At 40.1% G+C, this 24,144-nt stretch overlaps 1 protein-coding gene and 1 non-coding gene across 2 annotated transcripts in view; one reads left to right on the forward strand and one right to left on the reverse strand.

The window, feature by feature from the left end:
* Positions 1-24,144, reverse strand: part of LOC124551046 (apoptosis-stimulating of p53 protein 2-like) — a 454,884-nt gene that overhangs the window by 43,576 nt on the left and 387,164 nt on the right. Inside the window, exons 10-12 of the mRNA XM_047125910.1 lie at positions 20,948-21,068; positions 10,670-10,792; positions 314-555 (exon numbers count right to left, since the gene is read on the reverse strand). Of these exons, the coding sequence (XP_046981866.1) occupies positions 314-555; positions 10,670-10,792; positions 20,948-21,068 (486 nt within the window). The remainder of the gene's footprint in view (positions 1-313; positions 556-10,669; positions 10,793-20,947; positions 21,069-24,144) is intronic.
* On the forward strand, positions 11,540-11,614 carry Trnal-caa. Its single transcript has one exon. It is a non-coding gene; the product is annotated as a tRNA-Leu (tRNA).

A 24,144-nucleotide genomic window follows, 5' to 3' on the forward strand; every position in this document is an offset into this window, starting at 1 on the left:
GAAAGGGTGTCATTGACAGGTTTCAATCATGAGACTGCTGTCCTCCATGAAAATGAGGAACTAGAGATCTGCAGAGGCAAAAAATATAAACGAAGATAGAAGTTGGAATGTACAGAACAAATAACTGAGGACACTGGGCATTTTTAGTGCTATCCTGCTTGTGAGGTGAAAATAGGGAGGAAAGGAGGTCATGACAGACTAATGCCACATGACACATGGCTCACACGCAAAAAGGTATACAGTTTTTTAAGTTCAAAATTTAGATTCAATGTCGGTAACTGCAGTAGCAGAAATGGGACAATCCCACCCGTACCTCAAGGTGGTCAGACTGTCGTCTGCTGAGCCCTGATGCTGGTGGAGCGCCGTCTGCCTGGGTGGTGGTGGCGGCGTGGGCTTCGCCTGCGGCACCGTCGGCTTAGGCGGCAGCGCCGGCTTCGGAGTGGAAGGCTGCTGCAGAGTCGCCGCTGCGGTTACCGACGCAGAGGCAGGGGCGGACTCTGGTGTGCCGGTCAGAGGTGTCGAGGTCCCCTGTGGTGGACTCAGCACCAACATCTGCTGTAGAAATGAATTGCATGGCTGAACAATTAAAAAGATACGTACCTCAGGCTGTCTAAATGTGCGTTTTCAGTGTGTTTACATCTGTCCAACTTCCTTGCATACTAGGTGTGTGAGGCCACTGAACAGAGAGACAAGGGAGCCCAGACAATGGTGCAACCTCATGCAAACCTGGCATTTCATAACATGGACCAGTGTATGTAGATGCACATGCCTCTCCATCCCAGGTGTGGACAAATGCAACACTCTTGTACCTCTCCGTGATTATGTTTGTTTCATGCTTTACTTCACAGTTCTTAGAAATTGACAGAAAGTCACTGAGTAAAACAGAAGTGATTCCTGACTTTCCCTGAGGTGGTGACAACCCTCTGTTGTTTCTTTTCTATATAAATGATTTTAGAGACAATCTGAACAGCCATCTTAGCTTGTTTGCAGACTATGCTGTCATTTGTTGACTAGTAAAGTCATCAGAAGGCAAAATAAATTGCAAAGCAATTTAGATAAGACATCTGTATGATGCAAGAATGGCAATTGACCCTAAATAATGAAAAGTGTGAAGTCATCCACACGAGTGCTGAAAAGAATCTGTTGAACTTCAGTTACACGATCTAAAAGCCATAAATTCAACTAAATACCTCGGAATTACAATTATGAACAACTTAAAGTGGAAAGAACACCTAGAAAATGTTGTGGGGAAGGCAAAAGAAAGACACTGTTTTATTGGCAGAGCACTGAAGAAACAGCCTGCACTACACTTGTCCATCCTCTTTCGGAATACTGCTCTCCAGTCTAGGATCGTAACCACACAGGATTAACAGAGTACATCAAGAATCAAAGAATAGCAGTGCCAGGTAGTTAAGTATGATTTGCAGAGTATCCATGTAGATGCTGATGTACTTTACTAGGCATCTCAGTTGAAAGACTGTTTCCCCAGATGCATTCAAATTTATCTGTTTGATTGCCAAGTGGTCCAACAAGAAACATTTAGAACTTGACTGACTTATTGTGCATTTCTTTGTTTGTGGGAATTCTGTGGGTTTCAGAAGCAGAATGAAAGACAATGACTGTCTACAATTCCTCATAAATAAGTACAAACTAGAAACAATAAAGGTAAATGTGAACAAAATAATAAGCCTTCGTTCGTACCTTTGACGTCAATGTGTTTAAGTAATTCTGGCATCCTGGACGGGCAAAGATGTCCTGGTTTCTTTACAAGCCACTTGGATACACAAATATTTTGCACTGACAAGGGCAAGTAACTGAAATAGCTGTTTGCACTGCTGTATGGTAACCATACGTTTGCAGTCAAAAGACATCTAACAGAGCTGGAAATTCCATCTCAATTCAAAATCTCCGATAGTAGCCAAACAGTTCTAAACATTTGGGGGCTGAATACACTTGACAAAATAAGACCCTCCACTGTCACAAAGACCTAGTCATGTGTCTGGTGCATACATAAACAGAAATCCATTATCCTTTCAGCACTTCCATTTCACATACTCCTAGAATGTCTTATGTTCAGAAGTAAACAAATTCTCATATTCATTGTCTACTGGAGGAAACTGAAGCCTCAAATAAGTGTGTGTTTTCATCCTATAGTTTAAAATCTTTTTCCAGGAATTTCAAGCAAGCCTGGAAAATGTTTATGACAATGTTTGATTCTGATTGGAACTTCAAACTGGAGTAATGATCCCTGCTAGAAGAAATTTGAAGTTTCAGAGGTAACCTTGTCAGCACTGCTATCATGTCTCTCTATTCTGAATGGTCCTTTGCTATCAGTGATGCATCACAGTAAAGTATTACTCTGGAATAATGAGTACATTTATTAAACATATTATTTCTTGCTATCCTTTCTCTTCATCAAGCTTACCCAACAGGTATTAACAATCTTAGTACTTACATTTGTTACTATTATTTTGTCATTTCTCAAAATATACTGGCTGGACTGACAGCTGCTACTAGCAAAGCAGGCATGTTTATCACCGGAACAACATGACGGTTTCACATATGTGCGAATGGAATCACGTATTTGTATATGCTGAGGGAGATGTACGCACCTACACACACACAGTGCAGGGTGCGCAGCTGTAAATAAACCTTAACTATGTTTCCATTTTTCATCTGTTGTTATAGGTTATCGGTCTTGAACTGACTGCAGTGTAATTAGAAAGAACTACACCAGATGCATTTCACTTTTATTTACAAAGCATCTTCTGTGATATCCTGTAAATTGGACACACACACGTTTGTACATTTATTTTGTGATTCTTTTAGGTTAAAAACAGCATTTTATTTATGAAGTTGGTCTGCAAACTACTTACAGTGTTTCTTTACATAGTCTACACCTTCCCCTCTTGCTAGCAGTGGTTGGTGTCAACAAGCTTCATTTCACATCTGCAGTTTTTTGCTTTTTGCATTATTTCCTGTGCTGCACTATTTATAATTGACTTTCTTAACTGTTTGTCATTCATCACTGCCACAGTGTTTATGCCTAATTGTTTGTTATTGTTAATGTTGTGAGTGTTGCCAACCCATGAAATGATTTTGTGTGTGTGTGTGTGTGTGTGTGTGTGTGTGTGTGTGAGAGAGAGAGAGAGAGAGAGAGAGAGAGAGAGAGACAGCCAGAGCGAGAGCACCAGCAGCAGCGAGTACTGTTTGTATAAAGCGTTTATTTTGCATTTTGTTTACACCTTCCACTAAGGAAGGGATTCTATTTGTGTTTATCTGCTCTGCATAGTAACTAACAGTTCTTGATAAAACCTTACGTAGTTTTCGTGTTATATTTCTTAGTGTTTTCTTGATTGTTTAGAACAGAAAGCGCCCTAAAACCGTCTTTTGTTTGTTTCGCGGCCGTTAGCCACTAGTCACTTGAATCAGCAGTTGTCTTGTGACAGCCAGAGCGAGAGCACCAGCAGCAGCGAGTACTGTTTGTATAAAGCGTTTATTTTGCATTTTGTTTACGACCTTCCACTAAGGAAGGGATTCTATTTGTGTTTATCTGCTCTGCATAGTAACTAACAGTTCTTGATAAAACTTTACGTAGTTTTCGTGTTAGATTTCTTAGTGTTTTCTTGATCGTTTAGAACAGAAAGCGCCCTAAAACCGTCTTTTGTTTGTTTCGCGGCCGTTAGCCACTAGTCACTTGAATCAGCAGTTGTCTTGCGACAGCCAGAGCGAGAGCACCAGCAGCAGCGAGTACTGTTTGTATAAAGCGTTTTTGTACTTATTTGCTGCGCTTAGCTTTTAAATAGTTTTTCTGGGAAAACCTTCGCGTCTCCTATTTCAGTGAGTGTTTCTTGATTATCAGAGTAGCTCATCAGAAGATTATCTTGGGAATTTGTCATTGTGTAGAGTAGGGTAAACATAGTCATGTGTAGGGACTGTGGTTGTTGTGAGCGGACGCAAGGAGAATTGGCCACTCTTCGGGGGCAGGTGGAGGCTTTGTCTGTTAGGCTCATCGAGCTCGAGGCGCAGGCGTCGGCTCGTAGTGGCATTGGGGCAACTGTGGTGAGACCTATGCCTACTTCGGTGGCCTTGGAATCACATGGAACCCCTGATGTCGCTGCGTCTTCCGGCAGTGAGCATCTTACCGGTCAGCCATCACTCCAGGGTGAATGGCGGACAGTGGTGGGCTCGCGCGTGCCTGGCCGAAAGGCGAAGGTGGGATCTGGCCGCGTGGCAGCTGCCTTACCCCTTTCCAACAGGTACGGGGTGCTTCCTAGTGGTGATGACATCGTTTCCGAGCCACCACAGGATGCCTCGCCTGTTGGGCCAGCGGCCGATTCTCCGGCAAGGTCCCGACAGTCACAGAGGGCGGGCCTATTAGTTATAGGGAGCTCCAACGTTAGGCGGGTTATGGAGCCCCTCAGGAAAATAGCGGGTAGGTCGGGGAAGAATGCCAGTGTGCACTCGGTGTGCTTGCCGGGGGGTCTCGTCCGTAATGTGGAGGAGGCCCTTCCGGCAGCTATTGAACGCACTGGGTGTGACCGGCTGCAGATAGTAGCACATGTCGGAACGAATGACGCCTGCCGCTTGGGTTCTGAGGCCATCCATGGTTCCTTCCGGCGGCTGGCTGATTTGGTGAAGACAACCAGCATCGCACGCGGAGTGCAAGCTGAGCTTAATATCTGCAGCATAGTGCCCAGAGTCGATCGCGGTCCTCTGGTTTGGAGCCGTGTGGAGGATCTAAACCAGAGGCTCAGACGACTCTGCGACTATAATGGTTGCAAATTCATCGACCTCCGTTATTGGGTGGAGAACTGTAGGGCCCCCCTAGACAGGTCAGGCGTGCACTACACACCGGAAGCAGCTACTAGGGTAGCAGAGTACGTGTGGCGTGCACACGGGGGTTTTTTTAGGTTAGAGGGACCCCCCCCCCCCCCTTGGGCGAAACGATAAAATACCTGACGGCTTACCAGAGAGGACATTATCATCGTTGATAAAGAACGTCCATCCTCAGAGACCAAAAACAGGAAAAGTTAACGTAATATTGGTAAACTGCAGGAGTATCCAGAGCAAGGTTCCTGAATTAGTATCTCTTATTGAAGGAAATAGTGCGCATATAGTATTAGGAACGGAAAGTTGGTTAAAACCGGAAGTGAACAGTAACGAAATCCTAGACACAGAATGGAATATATACCGCAAGGATAGGATAAACGCCAATGGTGGAGGAGTATTTATAGCAGTAAAGAATTCAATAATATCCAGTGAAGTTATTAGCGAATGCGAATGTGAAATAATCTGGGTTAAGTTAAGTATCAAAGGTGGGTCAGATATGATAGTCGGATGCTTCTATAGACCACCTGCATCAGCAACCGTAGTAGTTGAGCGCCTCAGAGAGAACCTGCAGAATGTCGTGAAGAAGTTTCGTGATCATACTATTGTAATAGGGGGAGACTTCAATCTACCAGGTATAGAATGGGATAGTCACACAATCAGAACTGGAGCCAGGGACAGAGACTCTTGTGACATTATCCTGACTGCCTTGTCCGAGAATTACTTCGAGCAGATAGTTAGAGAACCAACTCGTGAAGCTAACGTTTTAGACCTCATAGCAACAAATAGACCGGAACTTTTCGACTCCGTGAATGTAGAAGAGGGTATCAGTGATCATAAGTCAGTGGTTGCATCAATGACTACAAGTGTAATAAGAAATGCCAAGAAAGGAAGGAAAATATATTTGCTTAACAAGAGTGATAGGGCACAAATCGCAGAATATCTGAGTGACCAAGATCAAACGTTCATTTCTGAGGAAGAGGATGTGGAACAAAAATGGAAAAAATTCAGAAACATCGTCCAGTACGCCTTAGATAAGTTCGTACCGACTAAGGTCCAAAGCGAGGGGAAAGATCCACCGTGGTATAACAATCATGTACGAAAGGTACTACGGAAACAAAGAAAGCTTCATCATAGGTTTAAGAGTAGTCGAATCATAGCTGATAAGGAAAAGCTGAACGAAGCGAAAAAGAGCGTAAAGAGAGCAATGAGAGAAGCATTCAACGAATTCGAACATAAAACATTGGCAAACAATCTAAACAAGAACCCTAAAAAGTTTTGGTCATATGTAAAATCGGTAAGCGGATCTAAATCCCCTATTCAGTCACTCGTTGACCACGATGGCACCGAAACAGAGGACGACCGAAGAAAGGCAGAAATACTGAATTCAGTGTTCCGAAACTGTTTCACTGCGGAAAATCGTAACACGGTCCCTGACTTCAGCCGTCGCACGGACGCCAAAATGGAAAATATTGAAATAAACGATATCGGAATTGAAAAACAACTGCTATCACTTAGTAGCGGAAAAGCATCCGGACCAGACGAGATACCCTTAAGATTCTACAGTGATTATGCTAAAGAACTTGCCCCCTTTCTATCAGCAATTTATCGTAGATCGCTGGAAGAACGTAAAGTACCTAGCGACTGGAAGAAAGCGCAGGTCGTTCCCATTTTCAAGAAGGGTCATAAATCAGATGCGAATAATTATAGGCCTATTTCGCTTACGTCAATCTGTTGTAGAATAATGGAACATGTTTTGTGTTCTCGTATTATGACGTTCTTAGATAATACAAATCTCCTTCATCATAACCAACATGGATTCCGCAAACAGAGATCATGTGAAACTCAGCTCGCCCTATTTGCCCAAGAAATTCACAGTGCCGTAGACACTGGCGAGCAGATTGATGCCGTATTCCTGGACTTCAGGAAGGCATTTGATACGGTTCCGCACTTACGTTTAGTGAAAAAAATACGAGCTTACGGAATATCGGACCAGGTTTGTGATTGGATTCAGGATTTCCTAGAAGAAAGAACACAACATGTCATTCTTAACGGTTCAAAATCTGCAGATGTAGAGGTAATTTCGGGAGTACCGCAGGGAAGCGTGATAGGACCTTTATTGTTTACAATATACATAAATGACTTAGTTGACAACATCGGTAGCTCCGTGAGGCTATTTGCAGATGACACGGTTGTCTACAAGAAAGTAGCAACATCAGAAGACTCGTACGTACTCCAGGAGGACCTGCAGAGGATTAATGCATGGTGCGACAGCTGGCAGCTTTCCCTAAACGTAGATAAATGTAATATAATGCGCATACATAGGGGCAGAAATCCATTCCAGTACAATTATGCCATAGGTGGTAAATCATTGGAAGCGGTAACGACCGTGAAATACTTAGGAGTTACTATCCGGAGCGATCTGAAGTGGAATGATCACATAAAGCAAATAGTGGGAAAAGCAGGCGCCAGGTTGAGATTCATAGGAAGAATTCTAAGAAAATGTGACTCATCGACGAAAGAAGTAGCTTACAAAACGCTTGTTCGTCCGATTCTTGAGTATTGCTCATCAGTATGGGACCCTTACCAGGTTGGATTAATAGAAGAGATAGACATGATCCAGCGAAAAGCAGCGCGATTCGTCATGGGGACATTTAGTCAGCGCGAGAGCGTTACGGAGATGCTGAACAAGCTCCAGTGGCGGACACTTCAAGAAAGGCGTTACACAATACGGAGAGGTTTATTATCGAAATTACGAGAGAGCACATTCCGGGAAGAGATGGGCAACATATTACTACCGCCCACATATATCTCGCGTAATGATCACAACGAAAAGATCCGAGAAATTAGAGCAAATACGGAGACTTACAAGCAGTCGTTCTTCCCACGCACAATTCGTGAATGGAACAGGGAAGGGGGGATCAGATAGTGGTACAATAAGTACCCTCCGCCACACACCGTAAGGTGGCTCGCGGAGTATAGATGTAGATGTAGAGAGAGAGAGAGAGAGAGAGAGAGAGAGAGAGAGAGAGAGAGAGAGAGAGAGAGAGAGAGAGAGAGAAATTGTCTTGTATGTAGATAGAGTGACAAGGGGGGAGGGAGGGGGGGGGGGGGGGGGGAAGCGACAGGGATGGCCTGTACAGTGATTATGGGACAAATCTGGTAGTGGCAAATAGAGCCTGTGGTTATACTTTTTGTACTTTTAATGTTCTATTACGTGGTCAACCAGTTTGAAGAGTGTGTGGTTTGCCAAGTTGATCTGATCATTTATGAGTTGTTTCTTTTCTGTTATGGTTTTCTGGATGTGGTAGTTTTCTTGTAAGGTGAGGAGGTGTTTGTTGTTGTTCATGTTCTTATGATTTCCATGTCTGTGTCTCTGGTTGTAGTTTTATGTTAGTGTTGATGTAAGTGTTCTGCAAAAGTTGAATGATTTGTCCTATACCTCCATGCTCTTACATGTTCATTGTTGCATTGGTGTCAAGTGTCCTCTTGGTTTGACCTATGTATCTTGCATCTCATGTATTCTATTTCAGTTGGTATATTCCTTATTTCTGATACAAATCAGTTTTTCCTATTGTTTTTGGAAAGTATTTCTGAATTGAGTTGGTTTTGTGTGCTATTTTTATGCCTTGTTTTTTGAAAATATTGGATATTCTGTGTGTGAATTTGTGGTTGTATGTCATTGTGTACCACCTTTTACTTTGTTTCTTTCACACCTTGTGTTGTTTCTATCCCTGTATTTTGTGTATTTGTTTGTGTGCGATTTTGTCCATGTGTTGATGACAGTTGGGTATGTGTTCTTTCCTGTTTCTTTATTTAAATTCTATTTGTATCCACTGTTTGTAGCTATTTGTATTATAGTATTCATTCCTTTTTGTAACTGTCTGTATCTAATGATAAGGGGTTTAGTCTGTGGAGCATGTATGCAAGTGCTGTCTGCTTTTGAGAATTAGAGTGTTGTGATGTCTCATGCATAAATGTGTCTGTTGTTGTCAGTCTTCGGTATATGGCAAACGTGTGTTGGCTGTTTGGAATCTTTATCGTGATGTCCAAGAAATTTAACTGTCTATTTTGCTCTTTCTCTATTGTAAAATGTATCTTATCATGAACAGAATTTATGTCTGTGTGTAACTGGTCAATTTTATTGTTTGGTTCATTATCAGGTACAAGATATCATCCATACATCTAATCCAGTATAGGATGTTGTACCTATTTGGCACTATTTTGTTAAATATAATATGTTCTACATGGTTCATAAATATGTTCGTTATGGTTCCAGACACTGGAGATCCCATTGGTAATCCTTCACTTTGTAAGTAGAATTCATTATTGAAATGACAATAATTCTGTTTTGTTATTAGCTCTAAAAGCCTGACTATTTCTTTGATGCATTCATGTGGAAGTGTACTGTGTCTCTTAAGATTTTGTTCTATAATGTTTATTGTTTCAGTTATTGGCATATTGGAATACATAGTCTCTACATCAAATGACAGGAGGGTGGCTGTGTCTGGAACTTTTATGCCTTTTACGTACTGAATCAATTGTGTGGTGTTTCTTATAGTCCTGTCTTCTTGTAATTTGTAGTTTTCTGATCAGAATTTCAGTGTGTATCTTGCAAGTGGGTAAGTTGGAGCATTTCTATAATTCACAATAGCTCTGACAGGGAGATCTTTTTTGTGTATCTGGTTGGCATCGGAGGGAAGGTGCATTGGAATTTGTTTGTATCATTTTTCCTTTTTCATTGTTTTCTATTTTATGTTTAATGTCTTTTAGAGTGTTTCTCAGCTTCATTTGGAATCTGTCTGTTGGATATGATTTTAATTTCGAACTCTTGTGTCTTACTGATGTATTGCTCTTTATCCATGAGAAACACTGTTTTTCCTTTATCTGCCTTTGTGATTATGGTGTTGTGTTTCTGTAGTTTCTTTCAAAGTTTTGTCATTGTAATAAAATCTGTATTGTTTCAGCAAAATGCCAAAAACTACAGATGTGAAATGAACCCTGTCAACACCAACCACTGCTAGCAAGAGGGGAAGGTGCAGATTATGTAAAGAAACACCATAAGTAGCTTGCAGTCCAACTTCATAAAGAAAATGCTGTTTTTAACCTAAAAGAATCAAAAAATAAATGGACAAACATGTGTATCCAGTTTACAGAATACCACAGAAGATGCTTTGTAAATAAAAGTGAAAAGCGTTTGGTGTAACTCTCTTTAATTACACTGCAGTCAGCTCAAGACAGATAACCTATAACAACAGATGTTAACAGCTGCTGTGGAAGATGGGCACACATACAAATGTATTTCCATTTTTCATTTCACAACTCATGGTTTTGCCTCTTCTGATTTCAAAGAATTCCTCACCGTTTCTTCTTTGCTCAGCCACATTATATTTTGCCAACTGGGTTATGATGGTAAGCCCTTCTACTGTGAAGTCTTCTATTCTTTAATGGCGTTCAAGCCATTTTCTCTTGTTTAATCTTTGTTGATCCATTATGGATCGTGGGACAATGGCCGGCATGAACTACCTGATGCAATAATTTACCAACAGCCGTATGTATTGTCGAAATTTATTTTATTTTATTGCATCAAGATTTTCTCTTGTATTCTTTGACATTAGTGTTACATATTCAACTCTTAATTCTCTTCATAAAATATCTTTTCCTATCCAGTCTCTTCTTTGACCCATTTCCTCTAATAAAAATCTTATAACAATAAATTGAAATCATCTCTGATGTAACCTGTACTACCATCAAGCAACACAGGAGTAACTTCTTATCATGTAAAATGCCTCATTTCTCTAGTCTTCTGTGAATGGCACCACACACAGGATAAATGTACCTGGGGAGCTGTAGAGCTGATCGTTTGCGGCTGCACCGGCTGTATCTTTGTTGACGAAGTCTGATAAATTGGAGATGGCTTCTGATGCTGCACTGACGTTGGTGCTACACTGCTGACTGGTTTCTGAAACACCCAAGTGATATATGAAACACTTAGATCATAGTCCACGAGAAAGAGCAAGGATATGACCTACCCAGTGCTTAAAAGTTGGCATTATAGCACATATTATTTAGCAACAAGGAAGTATGCAGCTTTAACTAAGGAAACTAATATAAGATGTGAAGCAAAAGAAAAAGCTTTAATTATTAAGTTAAAATTTGAATAGACTGGGTCCACATCGTTCGTGAAATTTTTAAATGAAATCATACCGTTTTTGGCTGTTATAATATTATTTATTGGGATTGTGATTTTGACATTTTGTGATGTTCGTATACTGTGTGGCTGTTGTAACCCACTCAGTGATATAAAGCAGTGACATGCTGTGTAACAGTGGTTGAATGTTGTAGTGTGAATTCATCTGCTGTTCTGGATACTACGCACATTAGAAAACTGATGAAGTAACGACATAAATATCGAAGTTTAAATTTCATGTAGCAGACATGGTAAACGATCCAAAAAGCTAACCTTGTCAACACTGTGTGTGTCTCTTATGACCCTTCACTGTCAGTGGTCCAAAACAAAGTATTAACTCTGAAATTATGAGTACAGTCACTAAACATCCCCCAGGCTGTGGCTAAGCCATGTCTCCGCAATATCCTTTCTTTCAGGAGTGCTAGTTCTGCAAGGTTCGCAGGAGAGCTTCTGTAAAGTTTGGAAGGTAGGAGACGAGGTACTGGCAGAAGTAAAGCTGTGAGTACCGGGCGTCAGTCGTGCTTCGGTAGCTCAGTTGGTAGAGCACTTGCCCGCAAAAGGCAAAGGTCCCGAGTTCGAGTCTCGGTCGGGCACACAGTTTTAATCTGCCAGGAAGTTTCATATCAGCGCACACTCTGCTGCAGAGTGAAAATCTCATTCTGCATAATACTTATTGCTATCTTCATCTCTTTCATCAACCTTATATAGGAATTATCCAACAGGTATTAACAATCCCAATATTTGCATTTTTTTGTTTATCATCTTGCCATTTCTCAAAATATACTGGCTGCACAGACAGCTGGTGCTAGCAAAGTGGGCTTGTTGTGATCCATTTACAATGTCTGCTACATGAAATTTAAACTTCGGTGTTTATATCATTATTTGACCATTTCCTAATGTGTATGGTGTACGGAGCAGTAGATAAATTCACACCACCACATGCAACTCCTCTTACACAGCATATCACATCTTGATATTGTTCACTGGGTTACAGCAACCCAAAATACAAGAAAATTACATATTAAAATCGCAACACCAATATATAATGTTCTAACAGCCAAAAGAAGAGTGATTTCATTTGACAACTATTAATTATGTTAAAACTTGCATTTTCTGCATGCAGCTACTCATGTGTAATAATGGCCTACAAATTATTTGCTTGTGTCCAAACTTTAGTCATGCTGAACCATATTTTATCTTCTTAATAGTTTATTTTACTTCTAATGCAATTCTGAATTTCTACGGTGCATTTTTTATACATTGTCAAAGAACTCTAATGTGATCATTAAACAGTCCATATATGTGCAGCAACAGCATTAACTAATGATGACATATTATAAGCAAGAACTTCAGAAAGTAAGTTACATGTGTCGTCCCACACATAGACTTGTATGACTATAGTAATCCATCTTGCAGACACAGTTTTGCTGCAGTATGGATAATAGTGCATCATAATGAACAAGTAAAATCGTTGCAGCAACTGGAAACATACTCCAAAGATGAAGTATGTGGGACAGTATGATACTTGTGGAAAAAACATCTAAATTGCACACTGGTTCACCATGAAATTCTGATGGTATTGAACAAACGCAATGCTGTGTCCTGCCACAGTGAAATAGTCCCAACAATTTGACAAAGGCCACAGACACAGCTGAAGCTGAAGGAAGGAGGACCTTGCACCATGCGATTTCAATCTTTTCTGCAAGCTGCAACAACATCTGGAGAGCAAACAGATTTTCCAGTGATGAGGATGCTCAAGCAGTGGTTCTCAAATGGCCCTCTGATCCAAGGATCAGATTTCAGTCAACAAGGAATTGAATTATAGATAAAATACTCCAATCATCATTTACAGAGGCTTGGTGACTATGATGAAAACTTGCACCATGCTTATGTGTGATGTGAAGTACAGCATTCAAATCTGTCATACTGTGTTCCTGTTAGTTGCCCCACCTACAACAGTGTATATTTGTTTGTCTTATCATGAAATTCCAAGAAATTTGTTACATTTGTGTTAGGGGGCATAGCCTTGACAAAGTAACTATTCCAGATGCATCCTTCCAATTAGTCAGGGAATCTGTAAATATTATCCCAGGTTTCTCCCTTGTTATAGAACAACCACTTTCTTGAACAATGGAAACTCTAGGTTGATATACCAACAGTATTTGGAAAAGGATAGATTGCTACTCACCACACACACACACACACACACACACACACACACACACACAAAACCACTACCACTACTACCAGCAGCTCTGTTGCTGAAGGAGGTTTTGGTCAAAACTGTAATGCGTAACTGTGTAACAGTCTTTTTGTTACGTCTGTCTGCAACGCAACAGGTCATCTTTATGGTGAGTAAGGCTCTATCCTTTCCCTAATATTGTTGATAAACCACTTTCTTGGTCAATGTAGCTTCAGTTCTTGAAGAGCACTTTTCATCTTTGTAGAATGACAGACCCTGAAATTTAAGAAGAATTAGTGACATTAATTTCAATGTTAGGTCCCAGCTGTTTACTGTTCAAAAATGTGTTGCATCAGTTAGACTACAACCCCTCTGTGAATGCTGTTTCCAGGAATGGTGTGCGTTAGTTGCTGGATGTCAGTTTGAATGCTTTACATTTATGCCAGAGTGAGCACAAACCCAGGTATGCTGCAACACGTTTTGAGAATTTCGGCGTAAATTCTAGAACCACTCGGCCTTCTACCATCTCGAACACTTGATATTTTAGAATTGCGAGTGGTATGATAGAATCCTACCTACTGTGCATCGCAGCATGTGTGTTTGAAGTTTGTCGTGAGAAGACTGTAGACACGGCGGTCGAACTGCGCTGACAAGTACCTGCCGGTCGATCCATGGAAGTCATAGTGAAAGAACAAGGAAGAACTATGGAACTTCTAGGTTATTCTGTATTAATCATATCAGTGACCATTGTTATAAATAACATGAACTTTTGAGATTTGGAATTCTGAAGAAACTCTCATCTTGGAGTCAATGGAGGGAAGATGTATTTTACGATTTGTTTGCAATATAGTTATGGTTGTTAAGCCAACTCTTTTCTAAAATTTGCTCAAATCTGTTTCTAATGTGAGACGATACAAGTGGCTTACAAGAAGTCCAATTTTTTGTATGCCACGTGTGAATTTTGTTCTTTATGAAGCTCAAATATACCGATAGTGGTTGAAAAGTATTCTTCGAGTACCTAATTATTTTGCAAGTAGAGAGAGAGTCTTCAAGGTTCCTGCAACTAGCATCATTCTTCAGAGGAGACGTTTATAAAGATTCCAGATGCTGGCTATCCAGAGAAGAAGATTGGCTGTGTACACCACATAAGTACACCCGTATAAGAGAAGTCGGAAGTTTGCACATACACTTCACACACTCTTAGTTTTCAAATCATTAGGAGGGGTGGGGGCAGAGAGGCGGGGGAGGGGGGGGGGGGGGGGGAGGACCCGCCTGACAAACACACACAAACAGAAAGTGGTTCTTTGCTTGGAGATGTATGGTATCAGCTGTGACTAAGCACTGGAGCACACAGAAATGGATGGAATAGTTAATGCAAAATGAGACCCAGTTTATTTCACTAATGATAAGATCGTAAGCTTATACTATATGCACTTACTTTCAGAAGCTACAAGCCACACTGCATACTGCTGTGTACCAAGTGATCACATTTAAACTAGAAAAACTGCGCATTAATATTTTACTTTAAAATATTATACATGAGATAGGTTAATAATATACATTTACTTTATATGACACCTCTATTCCTGAAAGGGGATCATGAAGTGAAAGCTCATATTTCTACAATTACTACAGTTGTAGATTAAAACCTATTCCTTCGTGATTTGACATGTTTCTGTCTAACCCACTATGGGTGCAGTATTCCAAGATAAAAGTACATATTGCTAATGTCTGACTGATGAAATATAGGACACTGCACAATTTAGTCAATAACTTCATGCCAACTTGTTACAAAAATTCACAAACACTTGTGACACCTGCAACCATTTTCAATAATGTGAAGTTGATTATTAGGCTAAGAGTTTAAAATGAAATTGTGCTACTGCAGACCACGGGATTCTTAGCACACAAAAGTGCCCAAATTATTTTGCTACGTACAAGTTAAGTTTTTAAGTAAGGCAGTTAGCACTAGCCACATGAACACACAATAAGGTGTCAAACATGGGCTGAAATTTTTTTCATGATGGTGTGAGCCACATCTTAGGGGAACTGTCAGTTAAACTACTAAACTAAAATTACAGATTATCTTATTAATTATAATGGGCATTTTTGTTTTTACAAAATAATACAGACCTCCATTAACCATTGTGACAAGGGAATAAAATAATACAGAGGCTACCATGGCTGGTATCAAACTCATTAAAATCCTTTTGGATCTACTGTTGTGTGATCTTATATTTAATAGAAAATTATAAAATACTAAATAAAGGCCATCTTGGTCATGTTGCATTGGCCTTCCTCTGGTAATAGACTGATTTAGCTGGGAATTAATGCTTTATTCTCTCTAAGTTCTATCAGTGTCTAAGACCACCAGTGTCAAATTTATATAGAAGTTACTGGATCTAAAATACCACTGTTCAATTCTGGGAGAGAGGGAGGGGACATATGTCAAAATATTTTTGTGTTACATAGCTTACTGGTAGTTCACAGCCCACTGAGAATTGGTGAGGGAGTTGTGGGTCCATGTTTTCCTGCTTGGTTGTGGAATTACATCAGTCCACATGGGTTGCTTGTGAAGCCAGCAAAATAACAGGGACAACCTAACTTCCAAAGCAGCCAAACAACAGCCATACAGCATCTTGAGATTTTCCTGACATACTGAATTCTTGATGTTTTGAGGATGCAGTCAATGTTTTCCATTATGTCCAATATTTCATCTGGGCACCTGCTAGAAATCTTCAACAAGTAAGCTCTCATGTCCCTTCCCCTCCCCACTTTAAATGCGCCTACAAGCTGAGCAAGACGGCTGCAGTATGGCTGAAATATCTTATTTTAGTACTATAGTATTTTAAGTACTGTATGACATCTCAATACACTTGGAAGGATTTTGATAAGATTAACATAATAATGTTTCATCCACTATGTCCTTTGCTGCTGATCTGAATCCTAAGGTATCCATCTCGGGTTTCACTTTCAAGATAGTAACTTAGTATTTTTCCTACTAAACAGTTTGCTTCCTACCACCACCACATCGGCAATCAAGGACCCTGTAGATCATGTGCCGACCTCACGATGTAGCTCATACTCCCATTGCTTGCTAGGTCTTCCAATTGGACAGGTACCATCAGGTCCTCCCATAAGTACATCTTTTGCCCGAGAGGTGTCAAGTCTCCTAGCAATGTGTCCTGCCAAGCTTACTCTCCGCACTTTCAGTTTTTGAACAATGTTCAGCTGGCTCATCAGCTCATACGATTCTTGGTTTTTCCTATATCTCCACAAGCTCTCTTCCCGGACAGGTCCAAAGAGTTTTCTTGTAATTTTTCTTTCAAAGACCGAGAAGCTTTCTTCATCCTTCTTTGTTGTGCTTAGGGTCTTTGTCCCATACAACAATATTGGCAGTATCACGGTATTGTATTGTATGCTTTAAATCTGGTCATAATTGACAGATTCTTGGATGACATTATCTACTTTAGACTGAAATAAGTTTTAAACCCATTCACAATACGTTGGTTTATTTCCCATTTGAAATTATTTTGCCTGTTGAACCATGTACCAAGGTATTTAAAATTTTCCACTTCAGCAAATTTCATATCCCTACCTGCAATGGGATGTCAAAGTCCACCCCTCCAGTAGCCGAGTAGTCAGCACGACAGAATGTCAGTCCTAAGGGCCCGGGTTCGATTCCCGGCTGGTTCGGAGATTTTCTCTGCTCAGGAACTGAGTGTTGTGTTGTCCTAATCATCGTCATTTTCATCCTATTGACGCGCAAGTCACCGAAGTGGCATTGTATATCAAAAGACTTGCACCTGGTGAACGGTCTACCCGACGGGAGGCCCTAGTCACTCGACATTTACATTTACGTGGGACGTCATTAGGGGCATCTCTCGATACCTCCATTACTTCTGTCTTTTCTGCATTAATCCAGAACCCTATCTTACTTGCATTTTGCACTAGGTCATCTACAGTTTCTGCCAACTCTTCCTCCAATTCTGCTAGAACTGCAATGTCGTTTGCATAACCCAGTAAATCTCTCGTACCATTTAGTGTCACCCCTTTGTTCTCTCTTTTCATCTCTCGGATTGCTTTCTCTAGGACCAGATTAAATAACAGTGGTGAAATAACATCACCTTGTGTCACACCTGTTCCGATATGGAATTCCTTGGATAACTCCCCTTGGTATTTGACTGGCTATTGTCTCCTCCGTGCACACCTTGACCGCATTTACTAACTTCATCGAAACAGTATCTTTGGGCTAAAAGAAAATGTTGAAATTCAGGTTCTGGTGGGGTTTCCAGTTTAATAAAGTTACTGTCGGTAATCTGTTAGCAGTATAATCTCATAATATAACATCAGTTACTTTCATTTATAAAATAATTTCTGAAGCCGACCCAAGTATCCCTGTCCATCAAAGATCAATACACTTACAGGAAGCAGTTAGTGTCATATATTGTTCGGAAATTCAATATCTAACTACTTTATACTCATACATAGTGCTGGATCTACTGGGGAAATACTACACAACCGTCTACGGTGTGCCAGGGTTCTCACAAACAACTGGCAGTCTCCCTTTTACCTCAGACTCGTTTGCAAACGTAAGTGGTGTCGGAGGCAGGGCAAACACAGGCCTCCTGACCCTCGCAGGGTGGTGGACAGTCACAAAGCCACTTCTGAAGAGGGGGCCCAGTGCAGCAGGCAAAAGGTAACGCTGCAGCAGAGCTTTGGCTTTTATACCAGTAACACACTAAAATGTCTAACATTACGAGCCAACTAAGCCACAAGCTGTGGTGCATACAAAACAGAACACATTAAGTTTGTTACGGATAGTTGTACCAACACCACCATTGGATCTCCAATCCCCCTCCCCCTTCCTACTATAATATACAATACCAACAGATAATAAACCTTTATCTTCTTGCAAATTTGATTAGAGGAGTCAGCCTTTGCACAACTTATTTACTAACTGACAGTCCCCTTCTGAACCTAAATCTTTTTCAGAAACAAAGTAACATCTACATATGAAAAATTAGCATATAGTGAAAATTTTTAATTAACGAGTGTGTTTGGGGTGCGAGGGAGAGGGGGTGTTGAGCAACATCAGTATTTTCAATAATTTCATAAAAGAACATCTTGTCACACACTATGAGCTGCACTTCCAAAGAACTTATTTGGTAGACTTGACATTCGGGCATATAGCTCATCAGTGGCATCTGATACAGAGGATAAACAAACAGATTTATACATATTGATGTCAACAACACAGAACATTTTGTACCCACTAAAGTAGATGCATAAGACTATTTACATTCTGTGCCCATCTACGTCATTGACAGACACATCATGATATGTGCACAGTATGTAAGCATTCTTATGTTCCTACTTTAGTGTATACAAAGTAGTGTTGTGTTATCCTCAGAATTTGTTTGTTTGTTCTGTGTCAGATCCAATGCCAAATACCAGTCTGCCAAATAAACACTTTTGAAGTGCAGCTCATGGTGTACAACTAAACATCCTTTAGAAAATACAGGGTGACACAAAAAGTTCACTAACATTTGAAAATACTCTAATTCACAGAATAGGGCAGGTAGAGAGGTAAAATTTGACACATGTGCCTGAAATGACATGGTGTTTTATTGAAACCAAAAACAAGTGCAAAAATTGGGCAACAGATGGTGCTGGAGGACAACTCATCAGTTTTACCACATAAGATCATGTATAAAATGAGCTGTGACAGGGGTGGTCAAATGTGCCAGTTATCACAGAATGTTTAATTTATCAGAAAAGACACTGTTACTGAAGGTTTACTAGCATGATGATGTTGATCGCCAAAGCCCATTTCACACTCGAAGGGTATGTCAACACACAGAACTGCAGAATTTGGACTACCAAAAATCCTGGAAGTCATGGATGCCTCATTGCAGGATGAGAAAGTCATGGTGTGGCGTAGATTTATTGCATCAAATCTGATTGGATCCATTTTCTTTAAGGAAATGTGAGGCGCTACTTTCCAAACTGTTGTCATGATAATGGGTGCAAAGCATGCCAATATGTTACAGAATTGCATCATCCGTAGAATGGTTGATGAACTCTTGCTGGAACATACAAATTTTATGCGGGATGGTGCTCCATGCCGTACTGCTAAAATGTGAAAGATCTCTTGTGCACATTGTTTGGTGAGGACCGTGTGCTGAGCCACCAGTTCCATCATGCTTGCCCTCTCCAAGTTCCCTGGCTTCAATACATGTGCTCACTGGTTGTGAGGTAACCTGAAGTCTCAAGTCAATCGTGATCATCTGACCTCATTGGGGCTACTAAAAGACAACATCTAACGGCAGTTTCTCACCACACCTACTGATATGCTGTATAGTGCAGTTCACAACGTGGTCCCTGAACTAGAGGTATTGTTGATCAATGATGACTAACGTGCTGAGTTTTTGTTATTAAGAACATAATCTTTGCTAAAATTTCAATTGTTATGCTAATTACTGCTTCTGTACCATTTGAAGCACATCTGTTGGTTAATTTGTGCAATTTTTATGGTGTCAATAAAACTCCAAGTTATTTCAAGGATGTGTGTCAATTTTTACCTCTCTACCTACATTATTCTGTGAAGTACTGAATTTTCAAATGTTAGTTTTGGGTCACCCTGTACATAGAAGCTGGAGAGTACTGAACATGGAAGATTTTCAGATGTTAACTAAACTGGGACAGATTACAACAGTTAAAAGGCTGGCATAAACATATTTGTTGTGACTAACATAACCTAATTCAGAAGACAAGTCTCACGTGTCCCATTATGTCTGTGCTAGACTTATTCCAATGCACATTATGAATGAATCTGCCTTACATTTATCTTTCTAATCCTAACACACACACACACACACACACACACACACACACACACACACACACGTAAATAAAACTAACACAGAAAATGTTTATAATAAGGCTGATGCAGTAGTGACTCTCAATGAACAACACAGAAGGTGCTAGAGATGACCACAATTGACATCAATGCAGAACCAAGTTTCATTTATCAAACTGGTAGACTCAAGTAGCAGCTCTGCCTGAGGGCTGGCATCAATAGTGTTTTCAGCATTCTGATGTAGCTTTTCCAGGGTGTGATCCATTTTCCTCCACAGGTAAAAATCACAGGGAGATAGATCAGATGATTGAGGTGGCCAGGAGATTGCACTGCTGCTGCTGATTGTCCTCTCTTCACCAACACATCGTGCAATCGTGACTAGTTATGTGAGTAATCTGATGGTTTCACTTTAATGTATACGAAGTGTTCTTGTGTTACAGACTTCAATATGCATAAATTATTTAGCTGGTCATGGGAGTACACATCACTAACATTATTTTCTGGACTTTAAACTCTTTTTTGTTTGTTAGTAATGGTTTTTATTCGTTTAACACTCAACAATGAACACATGCTGTTTTATTGTGAGCTTCATTTTGTGTAGCATTCAACTCATCACTTAACACATCTGATCCTTTCACTCACTGAAACATAATGATGTACTGAAATACATGGGACAGTACATGCAGGAGATGCTCGTGCGCAGACAGGTGAACAACTGATTGGTGCATCGAAATCACTGTTTCTGTTAAGAGGCAGGTCTCCTTCATTAACAAGGCTCAATTCCACTTCACTGTTTTTTCCAGGCCAGTTTCATTTTCTCCAGCACACAAATATATACAAGGAATATTTCTGCAAACACAACTAACATACTAAATTTACTGACCTGGTGTACAGAGCCCTGGGCCATGTTCCCCATACCAGAGCTGGGTGCTCCTGCTGGGGCAGAGCGGTGGAGCCCTGGAAGGAATGGCTGAGGTGGTAGTCCAAATGCAGGCCGGCCACCACTACAAGTACAAATATTTCCATACAGTCACAGGAAATTTCATGAGGCTAAATAGCAACTACAAGCAAAATTCATGCACAACCCCATATTTTATTATTCAAGAACAATCTTAAAATAGTTATAGATTTGTTTTCTTTACAGCAGATACTTTACTTATTCTTTCTCCTAGAATGTCAACAGTTTCTTACTACTACTCAAATGGCACATGCACTTATGATAAAGTATTAGGAAACAGGTTGCATCTGTGTTGCTAGCTTCATTTACAGCCTAGATATTAATGTTTTCATAAGCTCACAGGACAAAATAATAGTCATTCCCCTGAAAGAGCATACTGGGCACTTTTGAGGATCGTAAATGGTGACCCTCTTCTGCTGACACAACTTGTGGCAGTGAAGTCTGTTGTATGGAATCAGTGCAATAATGGTTAATGAGGAGATTTGAAAGTTAGACAGGAAATGTGTTTGAACATGCCCACAACTGCAGTGCAAATGAACTCGTCCAATCTGTGGTATCAATGGAGACTGTCCAACTTGTTTACAAGGAATAGTTTCCAATCAAAACCATGTAACACAGTGTACGAACAGTCGACATGAAAAGAGCCCAACAGACAAGTAACAGGTTCAAATGTCAACAACTTACCAATGAAAATCAGTTTCACAGCCAATAGGAGTTGCTGTTATCAGTAAATATGCCTAGAGGTGATGTTACACTTGTGTGGTACTGATTTATTCGAATTTTGTGTTTCTTAAGAAGAATTTTAGGACCAATTTTGTTTAAATTGCAGTTGCTGAGAAGCTATATCACTTTATTACTACTTACGTGTGTGCTAGACTGCTATCATTAGTATGGTCCTTACATGTTGGTTACATAAAAGTGTCAAGTGGTTAGAATGGCACCCCTTTTTTTTCCTTTTGCTTTGGGATGTTTCGATAATGTGCCATATTTCATTACAGTTAATCAACAGTAACCCACACCACAACAGACTTAAATGTGTGTATTTTATATTGGAATATAAAACTAAAATCACCTTACATACATTTATTGTGCAAATATGGTTATATATATTTAAATGGGAGATATTTAAATGTAATGTTATGTAATGTAACAGGACATACAAAATATGTGACTGAAGCATGAATCAATACTAGTACTACCACAATTTTCTTTTCAGTTTAGTTTTTTCATAATCAGAATATTGGTAATATCCTTTCTTCCAGGAGTACTGGTCCTTAGAGACTCACAGAAGAGCTTCTGCACTGTTTGGCAGGCAGTAGATGAGTCACTGGTGGAAGTAAAGCTGTGAGGATGGGTCCTGAGTAATGCTAAGGTAGCTCAGTTGGTGGAGGACACACCCGCAAATGGCAAAGATCTCAAGTTTTAATCTCAGTCGAGCAGTTTCAATATGCCATAAAGTTTAGTATCAGTGCACACTCTGCTGTAGAGTGAAAAATTCATTCTGGAGCGTGATAGTCGAGCACAAGCATACGCAATAATAAACAACATGCAGTGACCAGGTGTAGCTTCTCAGCCACTGCAGCATGGGTTCGTCATCTGCAGTTTCAACAAAATAGATCTTAAAATTGTTCTTAAAACAAAAGGGAAAAAATTATAGGGTGTGCGTGAAGAAACATAAAATTTAAAAAAAAATATGAACCACTCTAATGTTACACATTAGTGAGATGCCTTCTGAGGTGACGCTTCTTCCCCAACAAGCTTACTTTAGATATAAAACATGGGTTACATTTTATGCCACTAACTAATGTTGCATTCCTACACCATATTAATAATAATTTGCAGTTGTTTTGACAAAGAGGAGGAGAATATAATATCTGCTTATAACTACTAATGTTACCCTCAACTTTTTCAGCACCCTTTAAGGTGCTTCATCATTCATAGCATAATGTTGACTACTAATTAGTTATCGTAGAAGTGACTTTTTTTTAAAAAAAATTTAAAATTTTTTTTTCCTGTATGTCAGTCAGGAAGGTTATGAATAGGAAATTCTAGTTTAAGAATCAGATTGTTTCACTACAGTCTGGGGTTTTATGGAATATTAAATGGTGAAAGTATTTATGAAACTGAAAATGCGCTGGTAGATGAAAGAAAAAAGGTCCAGACGAGTGTGTGTAGGACTCATCTACGTCTACATCTACATCTACATCTACATCATACTCCACAAGCCACCTAATGGTGTGTGGTTGAGGGTACTTTCGGCACCACTATCTGATCCCTTCAACCCTGTTCCACTCGCAAATAGTGCATGAGAGGAACAATTCTTTTTAAGTATTTGTATTGGCTCTAATGTCTCAAATTTTCTCTTCATTGTCAATACGCGAGATGTATGTGGGAGGAAGTAATTATGTTGTCCGACTTCTCCAGACAAGTGCTGTCCCGAAATTTCAACAGTAAATCTCTCCATGATGCACAACACCCCTCTTGTAATGTCTGCCAGTGGAGTTTGTTTAGCATCTACATAATGCTCTCTCACCTGCTAAACAATCCACGATGAAACACGTCACTCTTTATTGGATCTTCTCTCTCTCTCTCTTATCAGTTCTGCCTGATAGGGATCCTAAACAGATGAAGAATACTCAAGAATCAGGTGAACAAGTGCCTTATAAGCCACTTTTTTTGTGGATAGTTACATTTCTTTAAGATTCTTCCAGTGACAGTGTGGTGTCTGCTTTCCCATTATCTGTTTTATATGGTCATTTCACTTAAGATCACTCTGTCTCCAGCTGTTTGTCATCAACAATGTAGCTGTACAGTAGTGGATTTCTTTTCCCATGTACACACGATATATCACATTTACTTATGTTCAGGGTCAACTGCCAGAGTGCACCATCATCAATTCTTTGCAGGTAGTTCTGCAAATTCTTACTATCTTCGGCGTTGCTACTTTGGTATAAACAACTGCATCATCTGCAAATAGCCTTAAAGGGCATCCCACGCATTCTACTATATCGTTTATATATATTGTAAACAGCAACGGTCCTATCACACTTTCCTGTGGTACTCCGGATATTACCTTTACATCTGTTGATTTAGTTCCTTTAAGAGTGAAGTGTTGAGTTATA

The sequence above is a fragment of the Schistocerca americana genome, chromosome 9 (assembly GCF_021461395.2).
Source record: "Schistocerca americana isolate TAMUIC-IGC-003095 chromosome 9, iqSchAmer2.1, whole genome shotgun sequence".
Lineage (NCBI taxonomy): Eukaryota > Metazoa > Arthropoda > Insecta > Orthoptera > Acrididae > Schistocerca > Schistocerca americana.